The sequence below is a fragment of the Balaenoptera borealis genome (assembly GCF_965194805.1).
Source record: "Balaenoptera borealis genome assembly, chromosome: 7".
Classification (NCBI taxonomy): Eukaryota; Metazoa; Chordata; class Mammalia; order Artiodactyla; family Balaenopteridae; genus Balaenoptera; species Balaenoptera borealis.
The window spans coordinates 25,471,048-25,488,610 of NC_138864.1; the positions used below are offsets into that span (position 1 = coordinate 25,471,048).

A 17,563-nucleotide genomic window follows, 5' to 3' on the forward strand; every position below is an offset into this window, starting at 1 on the left:
ATGGAACCCACTGCTTTATGACAAAGTTGCATTCACAGTCCAATGGAGAGAGGATAGCCTGTTATACGAATGGTGCTAGAGTACCTGGATATCCACAGGGAAAAAACTGAATCTGAACCTAAACCTTACACCTTATACAAAATTAAGTAAACATAGACCACAGGCTTAAATGTAAAATGTAAAACTATACAATTTAGGGAAAAAACATGAGAAAATCTTTGGCATCTAGGGCTAGGTGAAGAGTCCTTAGACTTGTTATCAGAAACATTGTTCATAAAAGGAAAATTTGATAAATTAGACTTTATTGAAATTAAAAACATTTTTTTCTGCAAAAAATCCTGTGAAGAGGATGGAAAGACCAATTACAGGCTGGGAAATAATGTTTGTAAGGAACATATCTGATAGAGGGACTTCTATCTAGAATACATAAGGAACTCTCAAAACTTAATTAAAAAAAAAAAGTCTAATTAAAAATTGGTCAAAAGACATGACCAGACATACTCTGAGAAGGATATATAAATGACAAATAATCAAATGAAAATATGTTCAATATCATTAGCCATTAGGGAAATACAAATTAAAACCACAATACAATATCATTACACATCTATCAAAATGGCTAAAATAAAAAATAGTCGTAACACCAAATGCTAGCAAGTATGCAGAAAAACTGGATCACTCCTTCACTGCTGGTGGAGATGTACAATAAAAGAGTACAGGCACTCTGGAAAATAGTTTGGTAGTTTATTCTAAAACTAAAGATGCACTTCCTATAATAATCTAGCAATTGCACTCTTGGTCACTTATCCCAGAGAAATCAAACCTATGTTCATGCAAAAACCTGTATACAAATGTCTGTCGTAGTTTTATTTGTATTAGCTAAAAACTGGAAACAATCCAGATGTCCTTCAGTGGGTAAATGCTTAAACAAACATTGGTACATAAAAAGTAGCAAACCATTGAGACACACTTGAATGGATTTCAACGTAATTAAATTGAGTGGAAAAAGCAATCTCAAAAGTTTACACACTGTATGATTCTATTGTATAACACATTTGAAATAACAAAGTAATTGAAATGGAGAATAGATTAGTGGTTAAGGTTTGTGCACTGGGAGGAGACAGATATGGCTACAAAGTGGTAGATAAGGGAGCCTCGTGGTAATGAATCTTTACTGTGGTTATAGTTATGTGGAGCTACACATGTGATATAAATGTATAGAGCTACACACACACACACAAACACAAACACAAACAACCACTTGTATAACTGGTGAAGTCTGAATAGGTTCTGTTCATTGTACCAATGTCAATTTCCTGGTTTTGTTATTGTATTATATATATATAAGATCTTAACATGGAGGAGGCTTCATGAAGGGTGTTTGGGACCTCCCTGTAATCCTTTTGTTATTTCCTGTGGATTTATAATGCTTTAAAAAAAGTCATCTTTGAAAAAATTTAAAATAATTTTGCTACTGTGTAGAACAGATTCAATGATGTCAATATTATTTTTAAACTTGTGTGCATTAAGGAGTAAGGATAAGACACAACTTATTCTTAAGCATAAATGTAAGTTGAGAAATCAAGAACTAAAGGAGGACAAAATTTCATAATCCTTCTGTAGGTACTACTTTATAGCTAAAGTAAATATTAATAGGTAGAAGGGAAACAGATAAACAATTAATGAAGGAAAGATAGTCCAAATATTTAACAACTTTAATTGTTTGCACACCAACCCATCAGAATAGAATGGGACCAATTAGAACAAATGACAGCCAGTAACAACCCAGAATATGGTACCTGTGCACAACAGTGCAATATCCATCCTATATGATTTATTTTGGATTAATATTATTTCCTCCCCAAAAGATTTATATTCCTAAAATATTGTTTTTTCTTAGTACTCTTGAGCTGAAATCATGGAAAGGGTGCTACATTACTGGATAAAGCATATCTCAAAGTGCTGCTATAGAAAATCATGACTACAGTAAGTCCCCTACATACGAACCTTCAAGTTGCGAACTTCCAAAGATGCGAACTTGCGTTTTCATGTCCAATCACATAAGTTAGTTCACATGTCTGGTGCACGTTGTCATGTGTGTGCATCCTCTACAAGTGGTTGTGCTTTTTGTGCACTTTACTGTATAGTACTATATAGAGTACAGTAGTACAGTATCTTTATTTCAAGTCCAGGATGTCTGGAAGCAAGCATAAAAGCAGCGGTGACGTAGCTGGTACTAAGAAGTGCCAAGCAAAAAAAAAAAAAAAGAAGTGCCAAGCGATGACGATGAAAACAAAACTGAAAATAATTGAGAGAGTGGAGTGAGGTGAAAAGATGGTAGATGTCGCTCATTCTTATAACATTGAACTCCTTGCTGTGCAACATGAGGAGCTTACTAATGAAGACCTGATGGAACTGGAGGCCCAAGGAAAGGACGAAGAAAGACAAGAGGAAGAAGAAGGAACTGAAGAACCAAAGAGATTCATGACACAGGAAATGGCAAGGGGTTTTTCTTTATTTGAGGAGGCACTGTTAGTTTTTGAGGCACGGGACCCGAATGTAGAACAGTACATGAAGGTTGTCGCAGCCATTCAGAATGCAGTCCAGTGCTACTGTGTCATCTATGATGAGAAAAAAAGAGCTACTATCCAGACATCACTGGATCGTTTTTTCAACAGGGTAGATAGAATTGAATCCAGCAAGGAACCAGAGCCTGTGCCATCAACATCAGACGAGAGTGAAATTGTAGCATGCCCTCCATCTCCTACTGCTGACGATCCTTCAGCTCTGCCACCTCCCACCTCCTCTCCCTCCTCCAGTCAGTAACTCTTCTTGCCTGTTCACTCAATGCCAGCCCCTGTATGCCAGCTGTTGTACTGCACTACTGTACTTTTCAAGGTACTGTACTATAAGATTAAAAATGTTTTCTTTATGTTTTGTGTTTGTTTTTTAATGTATTATTTGTGCGAAAAGTATTATAAACCTATCACAGTATGGTACTATATAGCCGATTGTGTTAGTTGGGTACCTAGGCTAACTTTGTTGGATTTACAAACCAATTGGTCTTACGAACGCACTCTCAGAATGGAACTCATTCATATGTAGAGGACTTACTGTAACACAAAGAATTACCAGTTAGTGAAATAAGAACTAACTGCTTCTGTTAAGATATTTTAAATTTCCTCATTTTTTTACAAAAACACTCAAAATATCAGGATAGAAACAAAATATACAAATTAGTTTGTTCATAATATTTAAACATTAGGAGTTCAATATTTGCATATAAATGAATCTTTTCAACTTTAAAGTTTTAGTACTTGAATAGTTAATATTTTTAGTCTGTTTTTTATTAATTCTTCCTAGTAAAAAAATTTCAAGATACTTTACAAATATAATCTTAGAAGGTTTATCAGATTAGAAAAACAAATATTCAAGGGATATATTAATTTGATCATTTAATCTTGAGAAATTAGGGGCTCTAATTATCAATACAAATTTAATGAGAAAGTAGGCCAAAGTCCCTATTTAAGGGAAATAAATTATGTAGTCTAGAAAAAGAATTTGAACTATGAAAATAAAAATAAAAGTATGCATGTCCAAATCTTTCTGTCATTTCTATAAAACTCACTTAAGAAATGACCTGAAAAAAAAAAAAAAAAGAAATGACCTGAAATTAATTAGCGTTTTCTATTATTTTAGAAAGGTAACCTCCTTATCTTGGAAAAAATCCATTTAATAAATATTATGAAACAAAGCTTATGCTATCTTTGTTCATGAGCATTTCGGACATAGCTTTTTTTTTTTTTAAGACAGATTAAGTAATAGTTCAAAGCTTTAGTTAATTTAAGTTGAAATGCAGTTTTCATGTAGGTAAAAAGGTTAAGATTATGTGATTTTTTTTTTCCTGTGATAACATGAAACAACTCACTTACAATTCATAGATACAGAATACAGAAATGAAGTCACCCAATTCATACAGCTCTCATTATAACTTTGTGAAACTTAGAGCTAGTTTAACAGAATGGGGGGGAACCTCCAATCTATTAATATTAGGCTGGAATTAGCTAGCTGGATTAGTTTTGCCTACATGGGTTTGTTCTTTTCTACCTCTTCAGGACACCCTAGAGAAATTAAAGGCTCTTAATGTAGGCCAACCATTCTGAATTTCTTCCCCGTTGTCTTCTATGAGACTAATTTGTTGGCTCAGAGCATACTCGAATGAAAATAAAGAAGCAGTTATTTAGAGCCTATGGTGCAACAAACTCTGTCCTTCTTGTTTGTGAAACTAAATGTGCATGAAATAGATATCATTTCCATTTACAGGTAAGAAAACCTAGGCTCCCAGAGATTAAGTACCTGCCTAAAAGCCCACAGATTTGGATTTGGAATACAGTTTTCCCTGACTACAAATCCTATATAATTTCCTCTCCTGAATACAATACTGTAGTCCTACTGACTTTAGTCACTTTTCAACTTTATAAAGAGTCCTACCGGGATTGAATCACTTTTGATATTGACCATAATTCAGTGATTCATGTGGAATGTGTCACCACTGGGATGTTTATGATTGGAAATATCTCAGACAAACATCACACTGCTGATTCTCAGGACTGGGGACAATATGTTGGTGCTTGATATACAGTTCAACCAATCTTGCATCCACATTATTTAATAGTTTACTGTTATTTCTGTTGCATTTTGTAAAAGACTATATTGGCTTGCTAAACAGAACTCCCCCAAATCCTAATATTAGAGTCTTATAGTAGGTGGAGACTTTTTTCTGCCATGTAGACTGGTGCTAAAATTCCAAAAATGCACAGAGCTGTGACAAATGCACAGAACGCAATGACTTCAGTATTTTCAACCATATTTTGAGAGAAGGAAGTATGTTTTTATGTTTAGTAGCTGTGTTATCCTTCAAACAAAAAAGCAAAATGATTGCTTTGGTGTCAACAGAATAAGTAGTTGTTTAATAAGTATTTGTACTGAGCCATCCATGGTGGTTTTTCCCTCCTTGATACCAATGAGAAGACATTTGCTAGTTTTTTCTCTCACCCAAGAATAATTTAAATCAGTTGATACTTCCTTCCATCTCTCTTTTACTTGACTTCATCTTATCATAGGTGACTAAGTAATTACCTTCAGGCATCTATGTAAACAGAACTGAAGAAGCATACATTTACAGATCCATATCTACATACACACACATACATATGTACATTCATAATAGTATGCACACATACATAACATGGAATTCAATCTTGAGGGATTAAGTATGATTATAATGATAATAAAGAATTTATAGCATACAACCCAGTAAAGTCTAAAATGTACAATTTAAAAATTACTGCACTAAAATTTCTGCTTCCAGGTAGGATGAAGTGATCAGGTTAAGAGAACACAGAAAATCTAGATCAAATATAACAAATAAACAATATAAAGGAATCAGAGAACTGCTGAAACAACAGATCTAAAATGGTCTAAGAATCTGAAGAGGAAAGAATCCTGGAGAGGTAAGGGAGGAATGTTGTAGATGATTTTTGTTGATTCTGGGCTGTGGGAAGGATCCAGACTTGGCCTGGAAGAAGGCCATCACTGGGGTTGAGAGAAACCAGCAGACTGTTCAGAGTCTTGAGGGACTGACAAAGCTCTAACACAAGCCAATCATTCCATGATGACATCTGTCAAATTCAGAAGATGCAAGGTCTGGAGGCAAAAAACTAAGCTAAAACCCCTGAAAAGCACTACAGATTTTTGGTAGTCTTGCATTACTGAGAAGAAAAATATTTTAAAAATATTGGTGTTCAAGACCTGCCCAGGGGCAGGCTCCACATGGATACACCAGGCCAGGGTTCATCCTCGGACCGAGTCCAGCCTGCCCCTATGGTTTGTATGGTCCAAGAGCTAAGAACAGTTTATATAATTTTAAATGATTGAGAAAAAAAATCAAAAGAAGAATAATATTTTAATTCATGAAACTCAAATTTCTGTGTCTATGAGCAATGCTTTATTGAAATATGTCTATACCCTTTATTTATATATTGACTTTGGTCACTTTTGTACAACAATGAGTAGTTGCAAAGAAACTGGGAGACCAAAGCCTAAAATATCTACTACCTGACACTTTATAGAAAATATTTGCTGACCTACAATAGGCTGTTAGTTGAAACTCTGGGTGGGCAAACACCCTAAGAACAAAAGTAAACCAGAGGTAGACTGGGTCTCACCAAAGCTCAACCCAACCTCATGTTGGCTCAGCTCTGATTGGATTAAGGTAATTAGCCTCCACTCTATCTCCATGGTGGAAGAAGGATAAATCTTTGCTAGTGAAAGATATTATCATCTTAAGCCTCTACAATTTTTATACACATTTTATACATATTTCAGCATTCAGAAAACTACTAACTTTTTTGATCTGAGCTGACCTGTGATAGATATAAAGAAGCCTGTCTTAACTAGTAGGCTCAACAGCAATCCATTAACATCCAACATTTCAAACAAGCAGTTTTAATCTATGTTATTTAAAGAAAAATAAAACAGAAGTAACAGTATGACCAAAAAGCACTTTCTTGGTAAGAAAACTTAAAATATGTGCCTGGAATAATAGCATTCTAACTAGATGTTAGTTTACATTGTAAAATACTCCAGTAACATATGAAACAAAATCTATGAATTACGTAGAAAAAGAAAAATAGTAATTAACCAGTTATAAATCATTCTGAGCTATAAGACTGTATTCTAGGACTCATTTTTTAATATCACATGAATTCACAGGTACTGGTATCATATTTTAGGCATCTACCATGCTGAGAAGACAGATGAGTACAGATATGGGAAAAACTGATAACATTGAAATGTTACAGTTACACAAAATGTTAAGCCTACATCTCTCCCAGGATTTTAAAATTTGACTTTAATAGCCTTTTATAATGAAAAGAACAACTCAAATGTACAAGACAGCTGAGAAGTTCAACAGGTACAGAACTGCAAAATCATTGAAATCATTTTAATTAGTATATATTAAGGTTTTATATCTGTGGCATCAGTAAATCATAACTCCCAGATATAGCAGATCAGGTCATTTTAATTTATAACCTATCATAATTTGCAACATATGTCTTATTAGTGCCAATGAAATGTAACCTAATTGTGCTCAAAAGTCAGGTCACAAAATAATTGTAAAAGATTCACACACATATAGCTATACTTTTATACAGAAGGCATACAGACATAGCTATGAATATAAAATTATATGTAGTGATAAAAGTTAGACATGTATGCATTCAAACATATACATATAACCGGTAAACTGATTTTTTTATGTAGCTCAGTTGTATAACCAGCTTGTGAACAGTTACCTTATAACATAGGAATGAACAATATTATCTTGATATTGTCTGAGAAAGACAGAATTACCATTAAAATAAAAGGACTTTTACAATTATAGACTTTTAAAAAAGTTGACTTTCTAAAAACTTTTTTAAAAGTTTTAAATACTCCTCATCACTTTCCTCACTTTTAAAGCTCTTCAATGATAGATGCCTCTGAACAAGGCTCTAATAATTTGATCAGATAAAGGCTGTGAATGTGGTCAAATAACGAATCATCAGGAGTATATGCTATTTATCATTTTAGACGAATTATAAGTACTCTTTTAACATTAAACTCAATGTTAAAAAAACTTATAAGTATCATCAGTAACAGACTTCATTTATATAATTTACTAATTTAAAAACAAGGTTTACTTTCATCTAATCCTCGAAATTATTTTTAAAAACTCTTCACATAGATGAAAACAGTCAATTTTTAAGCAAATTAACGTCATTACATTGGGAACTGGAAAATACTAAAGATAACCCAGCACATTCATGCAATTAATTGTTGTATTTAAGTGTCTGATTAAAGGAAAGAAGCCATACGTATAAATCTTTATATCACCGATTCCTTAATAACTAGAAGAATGCTATGCCTCAAAACACAAAAATAAAATATTACTTATAGTGCCACAATACTTTTCTCTGTACACCATATTTAATTCCAATGAAAAGATCAGAGTCCTCAGAGAGACATATTGCAAACAAAAACTCCCTAGTAGGTGGTGGGAAGTCAGGCCAGGAGTCAAGCAGAACCCATAGAGATGACAGAGCTGTGATGTCCAGCACAGTCCCCTCAGAGAGAAAAAGGAAAACCACATGGCACTGCTGAAATGCCGAGTTAATTCTTTCTCCTATCTGGGCATTAAATATTACAGCTTTAAAATTATCTCAATCAGATTATGGCTTCTTTAGACAAGACCCTCTTTTAAGAAACACACATTCTCAAAGTGCAACGCCGAAACACCATAAAAACTTAAATAACCTACCATTTTCTTTGCATTCTTCTGGAGGTTTAGCCTTTTTCGCAAGTCGTGGATCCAGCCATGATGTTGTCTTTGTGTTATGGCTGAAAAGAAAAGAAATCACTCTGAACAGACACATACTGAAAGGAATCAAGTTTATTCCTTAAGAAAAAAAAAAAAAAGAGGGGGTTAGACCAACAAAATTGCAATCGATACACTTAATTTGCTTACTGGTTCTAAGTAGCCCTGAAGGAGGTGTAAGAGTAATCGTGCAAGGCAGCTGTAAAATTGGCAACCTCAGCTCCCTGTCCTCAAAGCAGCTATTTTTATTAAAATCAACTAGAATGTTGCCAAGTTAACCTCATTGAAAATGCAGAACTCATCCAGAGCAAAAGGAATTTATTACAAATACAGGATTCTCCAGTTGGAAGAGCACAGTTCGCAGGCTCTGATACTGTTTCCTGAGTTTTGCAAAAGAATTATTTTCATCTTAAACCTGCTCTTTCATAAATGGTTGTTTTGTTACTCTTTAACTACAGAGCTGGTAGAGGCAGTACAAAAGTGATGCAAATTATAGCATGTTCTTGGGATTCCTACATTTTCTCAAAAAGTAATTAATAGCAATTTCATTAACCCACATTTAGCTATCTTCCATCTAAATACTTTCAATCCAGCTAGGAAGATAGATAAAAATGTCTGTACTCTAGCATTTCTGGAATGGAATTCTGGGAATTAATAATTTTTCATGACAGTTCCATTTTAAAAAACGTTTTCTGGGAAGTCTTTTGCCAGAAATTTAAAAAGCAAAGGAGAGAGGTTATTAGAGCAGTGTCTTGAAAAGAGGTCCTGGAATTACCTGCATTGGAATCACCTGGTGGACTTATTAACAATGCATATTCTGGTAGTTTGGTAGTTCTCATAGAACTACCAAATCAGAATCTTTGAGGTGGAGCCGCAAAATCTCCATCTTTGGCTAGCACTCCAGATGATTCTTATGCACACTGTAATTTGTTACTTGAGAACTACTCGAAACCATACATTGGAGCTAAAATCTTTACTGTGAATAGCTGTCTCAAGTTACCTCATCTATCAATGGACAAATTATCAAGGATGTGACATCTGTGAGGGCTTCAGAAATGAGCAGAGTCACAGGTGTAGAAAAGTGACGTTTATATAGGGAAGAGTCAGAATGCAACGTGAAAGGAAAAAGTGGGAAAAAAAGGTTGGAAATATAAACTAAAGCCAGATAATAGAGATCTTTGAACACAGTTGTAAGGAAGCCAAAATTATAATATCAATTCACATGTATTTGCTCTTTCTTCAGTGAAATTTAACTATATTTTATCATATCAGAGCTACAAGTGTTAGCTAAATAATCTGATGAACCAATCTGCACTTAAAGCAAAGTTCAGAAAATTCTCCCAGGAAGCATATTTCATAGCAAGCTTCTAGAGTTTAAGTGCCTACTTAATGAAGGGAATTTCAAGGCAGAAAGGAGGAAGGATGGAGTTAAGGTGGGCAGTGGGCAAATGATTCCAGAGTGTTAAAGCTCTCTTTAAATAGTGTTTTTTGGATGATAGTACATCTGCCTAAGTGTAGAGCCATCTCCGATCTGAGAACTGAGACATTAATATCCTTGGGTCATGAAGTTTCTGCTCTTAAAGAACATTCCCTTTTAGTTCTTACTTTCATGTGGGGTAAAGAGAAAATACTTTCCAATCATTTTCTTCACACTTAGGAACTCCTCAATGACTGATCCCTCTGAGCAGGGCTCTAATAATCTGATGAGATGAAGTCTATGAATTTGGTGAAATTATAAATTGTCAGGAGAGCATGCTAGCTTTTATTTTCCTCTAATGTGACTTTTGTATAGTGTGATAGTGCTTCATTATCGACTATCAGAAGGATGTAAAGTATTGCAGTATCTCATTCTGGTCCTCATTTACAGTCATGTCAATATCATCTAGTCTTTTTCTCTCAACTAAAGACTTGATGCCCATGGACAGAATGGGGGTTATGAATATCCTGTTGTGAGGATAGTTGCACTGGGTTCAGTGCTTGCTGCTCCCATTTGAAAAATAAAGTCACTGTAAAGATGCTCTTTATAGACATGCCTCAGTTCAAAGTATGTGTGTGTGTTGTGTGTGTGTGTGTGTGTGTGTGTGTGTGTATGACAGTGTGTTGATGTCCATGTTTTTATAAACGAGCAACAAATTTGGGAGGTGACTAAGGAAAATAAACTTCCCTTCTTTTTACCCACATCTGCTTCTTCCAAATTCTTCCCCCCTTTTTGGAGGAAAGTCATTTCTAGGTCTCTAAGACATATTCACAAAAGCACACACACCTATGGGTAAGTATGAAGGGGCCATTACTAAGCCACTGCAGGGAGTCAAATTACCATTTCTATACCACACCACCATGGGTCTCAAATACTGGCTAATTTAGTAGAGAAGCATGAATTTCCTAGCTTTCCTGAGTTTCTATAAAGCATTTCATTACAGGATGATTGTTTTTTAGGTTGAGCTAGCATTAACGGTATGTCACTTTAATAGATTTTGACAGCTTGAGTCTCTTATAGTTAACAGCATTTTTAGCTGACCCTCTGAAATGATCCTGAAGGAAAGTGGGTAGTAGTTACCTCCAGCAATTGTCGCAAACATCACATGAAGATACCACACAGTATTTTTCAACAGTGGTTCTCATAAGCCTTGTAATTTGCATGCTTCTTCAAGATGCCTTACAAAGGGGATATTTTTAATGCATTTAGGAGACAATGGACCAAGTGGCTTTCCCACTTCCCTTAAACTATATATTCTTAAACCTCAACAATTCCATTTGAAAATAGGATTCAACATTGGGCAGAAGACTGTGTAAAACGGGACAGTTGAAGGATTTTTCACAATCTGCATACTATCCTTCCTCAAGTTTGAGGATGTGATTTCCTTTCACTTTCATTGCTAGAGTAGATTCAGACGCAGGATACCAGTTTTCTGCTTTTCTCCAAGTTGTGGGGAGCACAAATGACAGGAAGGTAAGATGCTAATGTTGTATTATCTTGTATTTCAATACTAGTTTCTTTAACAGGGACACATACACATATAGAGGCTACGTTTGCAAAGAAACTTTTTCTAGCTGAGGAATGGAACAAATGTTTTCGAGGAACTTTGAATCATAATAATATACTACTCTATGTATTTCTATGGATAACGTTAATGTGAGGATTATGAAAAGTGAGGGATCAAGTGGAGTCAGTGGCTATTCAGGTTGTATAACTGTCCTATTTAAAAATCCGGATGAAAACCTTAAAACATGGTCTATCCAAAAGTGTTCTCTGATTTTAAACTGAGTCTATCTGGAGGACTGGAGCAAACCAGAAGTGAAATTTTATTCAACTTCCCAATTCTAGTTTAAATTCATATCAGAATGGCCTTGATGACGTGACAGGTTAACTTGCAATGATTAGAAATTTCTGGATATTTTGTAAGTTTAACCTTTGCCAAATTGACAAAAGCAGCACATTAAATAATATCTTATCTTTTGAGGAAACGTTCTTCTCATACAGAAAATGCTTCCCTTCAACAGGAAAAGCTGCTGACATTATGCCACACCATTGCAAAGTTATTCTTACTATCTTGTAACATTTCCTGATTGTCTACTTTGTCAGGGACTGTTCTAGAACTTTCACAGCTCACTTCATTTGATGCTAATGAGTCTCTGCGGCTCGTATTTTTAACTCCATTTTACAGACAGAGAAAGGAAGGTTGAGAGAAGATAGGTAATTTGTCCAAGGTTACACACCTAGTGCATGAAAGTGAAAGAGCTAGCATTAAACAGACATATCTGATTCCCAAGGCCAAAGTTTTTTTATGATCTGAAACCAGAGGCATACTAAACTTAAAACTTTGCTTTTGATACGGAGGTGCTTTATTTCACTCCCTTGGGGGGTAATCAGAGATCTTTTTCCCACCTCCATAGCCAGTGGTTTACAAACTGAGACCTTTATCTCCTATTTGAGAATAGTAATCACTGATTAAATGACTGTGTTGAATGCCTTGTACTTAGTAGGTATTATATTAAATTGCACATGCATAGAGATGATATAATCACTGGAAACATTTTCTCCTTACAAACCTGAATATTCAAATCACTTTAAAATCAAATTTGAGTATTTTTCCAGAATAAGGTCTTAAAATGGTGATTTATATAATCTACATATGAATATTAGGTCTTAGAGGTTATAAAGAATTAGGTTAATAAAAATGCTATCAAATGAGTGGAGTGTTTATTAGGAGCAAAACAAAATTGTCATATGGGTCATGCCACAGTCTATCCTCCATTCTATCTTTTCATTTACTCTATGTTTGTCCAGTTGGGGCTCAAACTCCATAATGGTTTCTTAGGTCTATATAAGGCTCGATTCAAACCCAATTTTAAGACAAATCCTCTTTTCATTTCTCTTTTCATTGTTTCCTTTTCCTCTCTCCTTCCTACCTTTGTCTTGACACCAAGATCAAAATAATGTTTTCACTACTGCACAAATACTGGATGACATTTCATCAACTGAAATCTGATTAGTAGAATAAGAAACTTTTATTATCAAATACACTCCTTTCCTTAGCTCCATTTTCTCTAAAAAACAGTAACAGACTTAAAACAATGACAAACACATTGAATTTAAAAAGTTCTCTGAAAAAGCCAATTCTGAATCTCAGTCTTTATCTGATAAACTGTGTTTTCATCCTGGGAAATACTAACTCAGAAGAATAATAAGAGATTGAACTCAATAATATCTGATGGCATGAAACATAATAACCTTTTGAACAAGGTAAACAAGGCCCAGGTATATGTTTTAGAGTCCTCTGAGCAATTCAAGATGTATGTGGATGTTAAAGTTCCAACAGTGGTCATGTAGGTTCAGAATCAATAATAACATAGAGATTATTGACTGTATTTTATGTATTTTTTTAAATTAACATTAGTTTTTAGAGGAATATAGACTGATTCCATTTTATACTATAGTCAATAAAATCCTCAGAATGATTACATTGTTTTCTGGAAGATTTTGTCTTCCCTCTAGATCATCATTGCAAAAGGAAGAACTATTAAATGCAATGATTGGATACATCTAATTGATGTCGAGCAGCTGAAGCTTTTTTGTTCAAGACTTGCATTGTGCTACTATCTTTTCTATTTATATGTTGGTAATCCACATAAAAAATTATTGTCAATCTCTATAGTGGTTATCTGTTTCCTAAATAATATTCCTAAAATTTCATTAAGCATATGAATATATGAGTTTGCCATCATATTGTCTTTCATATGTTTAGAAAACATTTTTAAAAGCAGTTTTATCATAAATATTGTTTTGGATATTATGGGTATTTGTTGCATACTGTTTTGTCTAAAACACTTATTTTCTGTTTGGAGATTGCACTAGAATCTTGTGCAGAAAAAAACATATAAAAATATTCAATATATCTACTGTTATTGTAATACAAATTACAGAGAGTAAGTCAAGACAAGATTTCACGACTCATCCTCATCGGTATGTGCTGAGCCTAGAATGAGAAAGCATTAGGCTTTACCAAAATAACGCCTTTTCTTGTCAATAAATTTCTCAAATATTTTGTCTTCTTTTAATAAATGAAAGTTCTAAATTTTTTGAAAATGGTAATTGGCGATTTACATAAAACTTAAGGATATATAGCAACACAAGAAGCAACAGATTGTGTGTCTTATTTAGAATTTAAAAGCAAATTCAGCCTTTACAAAGATTGGGGAAACCATGTATAGCCATGACATTTTTCACAGATGTGATTTTCAGTTTCAAAAGCTTGCTTTAAAAAAATCTATTATTTAAGATGACGTAGCATTCACTGCCATTCAGGAAGATGGTAGTAAACAAATAGGTTCTTGTTGCCGTTTTGTTTTTTGCCAAAGCAATAGCAGTCTCTTGTATGTCATTAACTAAACTGACTCCCAAACAAAGAACTAATTTAATGGGATTCCCAAAGCATGTCAATCCAGATTAATCCTGTGGCAGCTCTTCTTTATGGAACATTTAGCCTCTGCAAAATGAATTTCTGGCTGAGAAACGTATAAAACAAATACTATTTGTACTATAAAAGTTTTTTTTTTTTTCAGCCAATGCCTGTTTATATATTGGAGGTAGTATGGGATAATGGCAATGGCTTTGCAGGGTCACAAAGCGATAAGACCTTGGGAATGTTAATTTGTCCAAGGGTGCCTCAGAATCTCACCTATAAAATGGGAGTACCTCAGATGCTTTATAGGGTGGTTATGATATAATACATGTAAAGTACGCACCATGGCAAGTTAGTTAAGAGCAAGGACCCTGGAGCCAGAGTATGTCCCATGAAAACATGAATCTTGTCAGTTTTGTTGACCACTATATTCCTAGGGTTCAATAAAACAGTTCCTAGCACACAGTATGTGCCCAATAAATATGTGCTGAAAAAATGAAATCCAACATCCTGGCTTTGTCAATTCCTGGTTATATGACCAAGGGCAAGTTACTTACCTCTATAAGCCTCAGCAGCTTCCTAAAGTGAGAATTAAATAAGCAAAGTGTAAATGCTTAACATACTAGCTATTACTGTTAAACAAGCTGAACACAGCCTGAAAAAAGTAGGCACTCAATATGTGGTAACTATTATTACTAATTTGAATTTACAATTAATATACTGTCTATTTTAAAAGATAATATTAATGAAAAAGATATTATGAGTTAAGGAAACTACTGGTTTTAAATAATATTATGCATTTGAAAGTCTTTTTAAAATTGCTAAACATGTGACATTATAAATGCTTTAAAGCATGATTGGAAGAGTGCATTCACCTGCATTTAAAATTCTGTTGTTTAAAAATACTTTCTCAGATATTCACCTTTTCCCATTAAATATCACTGTAAGTGATAAAAGGAATCTGCTTTTATTATTCATCAAAGGAAGTAGTTTTGAAGAGTGTGGGAAATACAGTTGGCCCACGTGTTCAGTATTGAGAACAATGACAAAAATTCCTCTCATATTCTAAATGCAGCACTTGTAAAGTACTGAGATATAAACTACTTTGCAATACTGAGTAAATCAGTAATTATTTTAAAACATTATTGCATGGAAGACAAAAAAATGAAATTACTTATTACCTTAACTCAAAACCCACCACAGATATATATATATATATATACACACACACACACACATACATGTATGTATGTATACATATACATATATGTGTGTGTATTTCAAAAATATATACATAAATGAACACTTCAGCATAGGTAGAGTTCCCCTCTTCTACTCAGAAATGAGTATATAAATAAATAAATAAATAAATAAATAAATAAATATATATATATATAAATATAAATTTTTACACAGAACTGCAGGGTCCTTCTCCTTTATTTCACTTATTTTATATTTTATCATGATATTTGTTCCATTGGAAACAAGATTCAGTAAAGTGTAATAAGGACGTGTTACCTACCAGGGGAGATTTCCATTACTCTAAGCAACTCTCGCAATATTCGTACCAGAGTAGTTTTCACTGGTATCATCAGCTCTCCTTACCTCACAAATCTCTATTTTTCTGTCTCTTCTACCTTTTCTTCTGTCTGTTTCACCTTCCTCTTAACTTACTCTACTTTCCCTTTTTATTTTCTTTTTTTACTATGATTTTGCTTCAGGACTGCAAACTTTTATGTTACAAATAATATTTGTTTTTTAAGTTTCTTGGTCAGAAATTCTGGGACATATCATGACTTAGTCCCTAAGAAACTCCTAATGCCCCATCATGGTCCCTCTCCTGTCCCTGCATCCTTCTGTACCAGATTGATTCCAAGGGACTTTTATAGTATAGATTTAATTTACATAAGAATTCATTATGAATTCAACAGCAAAGATACCCACAGATTAATGACAGTGGGTTGAAATGTTTATTTTGTCAAATGTAGTTAGGAAGGAAAGATGTATTCCCGAGCAAAGAGTGAAAGCAGTCAGGAGAAAATTAACTGAGAGAAAAGTACAGCAGAGTGAAATGCAGGCTAGTGAGAAAGGAAGAGGCAGCGCAGGTTGTGATGGTGTGAAAATGGGGGACCATATGAGAAAGACACTGATCCCTCCCTGCTCTGTGACACCTGAGCTTATCACACTGAGTCTTGAGAGTCAAAGTAAGCTTTTTGAAGGAAGACAAGACAGATCTCAGACCTCAAGCTGGTCTTGGTGAAGGGTGGGCCAGGGGACGCCTCCGTTCTGTGAATGACCTCTTTAAGCAGGCATTTGCCACTGCCTCTTACATTAATCACCTTTCCATCACACGCTCACTTCAGCCCTTACTCCAGGCTTCTTCTCTCTCCCTGACCTCTGGATGAGTCTCCCTCAGCATTAGCATTCTCACTGCGAATCAAACTGTCTCCTTTTTTTTTGTCTTAATTTTTCAGCTCAACATCTCTGCTCCTAAAACTACCAGTCTTCTCACTGGTCTTTGCAATGACAGTTCCTATACCTGGAGTGCTCTATCTACCTGTTACCAACTTTTCAAGTCTATGTTATTTTACCTTCCCTAGGATGCTTCCTTTTATTAAGTCTACACTAAGCGTATCCTTCTCTGAATAGGATCACAAAACTCAAAAATCATTGTTTACTAATTAACTATTCCTCTTATTCTCTCTTCCCCAACTTGACAATAAATTTAAGAGCAGGGACAAAATCTAATGAATCTTTGGATTCTGACACTGGATGACTGACTAGAATATTAATAGAGTCATTTGGGTCGATTCTCCCAAGTCCTGACAGAGCCTCATCATTTACTATAAACCATGAACACAACTTCTGTCTTACGAGAAGTCCTTTTTCTCCACGATCCCAAAATCTGACACAGTTAAAAGGGGAAAGTTTACTTTATAATCTTAAAAAAGGAGGTTTTTATAATTGCAATTGGAAACACTGTAAGGAAACAGCTTTTTCATCAACTTGCCCTGCTGGTTTTCTTTTATTACTTCCGCATGTCTTACTCCGTCTGTATTATATAATAAAAATGTGTACGTCATGAGTCTCCCTGTTCTAAACATCAATTGTTCTGAACACCAATGCATGACCTCACATCTAGGGTTTATATTTTGACTTCTGGTCTGCAATGGTGCTATGCTATGCTTATCAATAACAAAATTATGTTTTTGATATAAATACTTCTGAACATTTAAAAAAT

General features: G+C 34.4%; 1 protein-coding gene across 7 annotated transcripts in view; it reads right to left on the reverse strand.

Moving 5' to 3' along the window:
- The window catches only part of MAGI2 (membrane associated guanylate kinase, WW and PDZ domain containing 2), a 1,331,631-nt gene that overhangs the window by 454,656 nt on the left and 859,412 nt on the right, over positions 1-17,563 (reverse strand). For all 7 annotated transcript variants that reach the window (XM_082399315.1, XM_082399314.1, XM_082399312.1 and 4 more), the window contains exon 6: positions 8,363-8,442. In XM_082399315.1, coding sequence (XP_082255441.1) covers positions 8,363-8,442 — 80 coding nt within the window. The remainder of the gene's footprint in view (positions 1-8,362; positions 8,443-17,563) is intronic.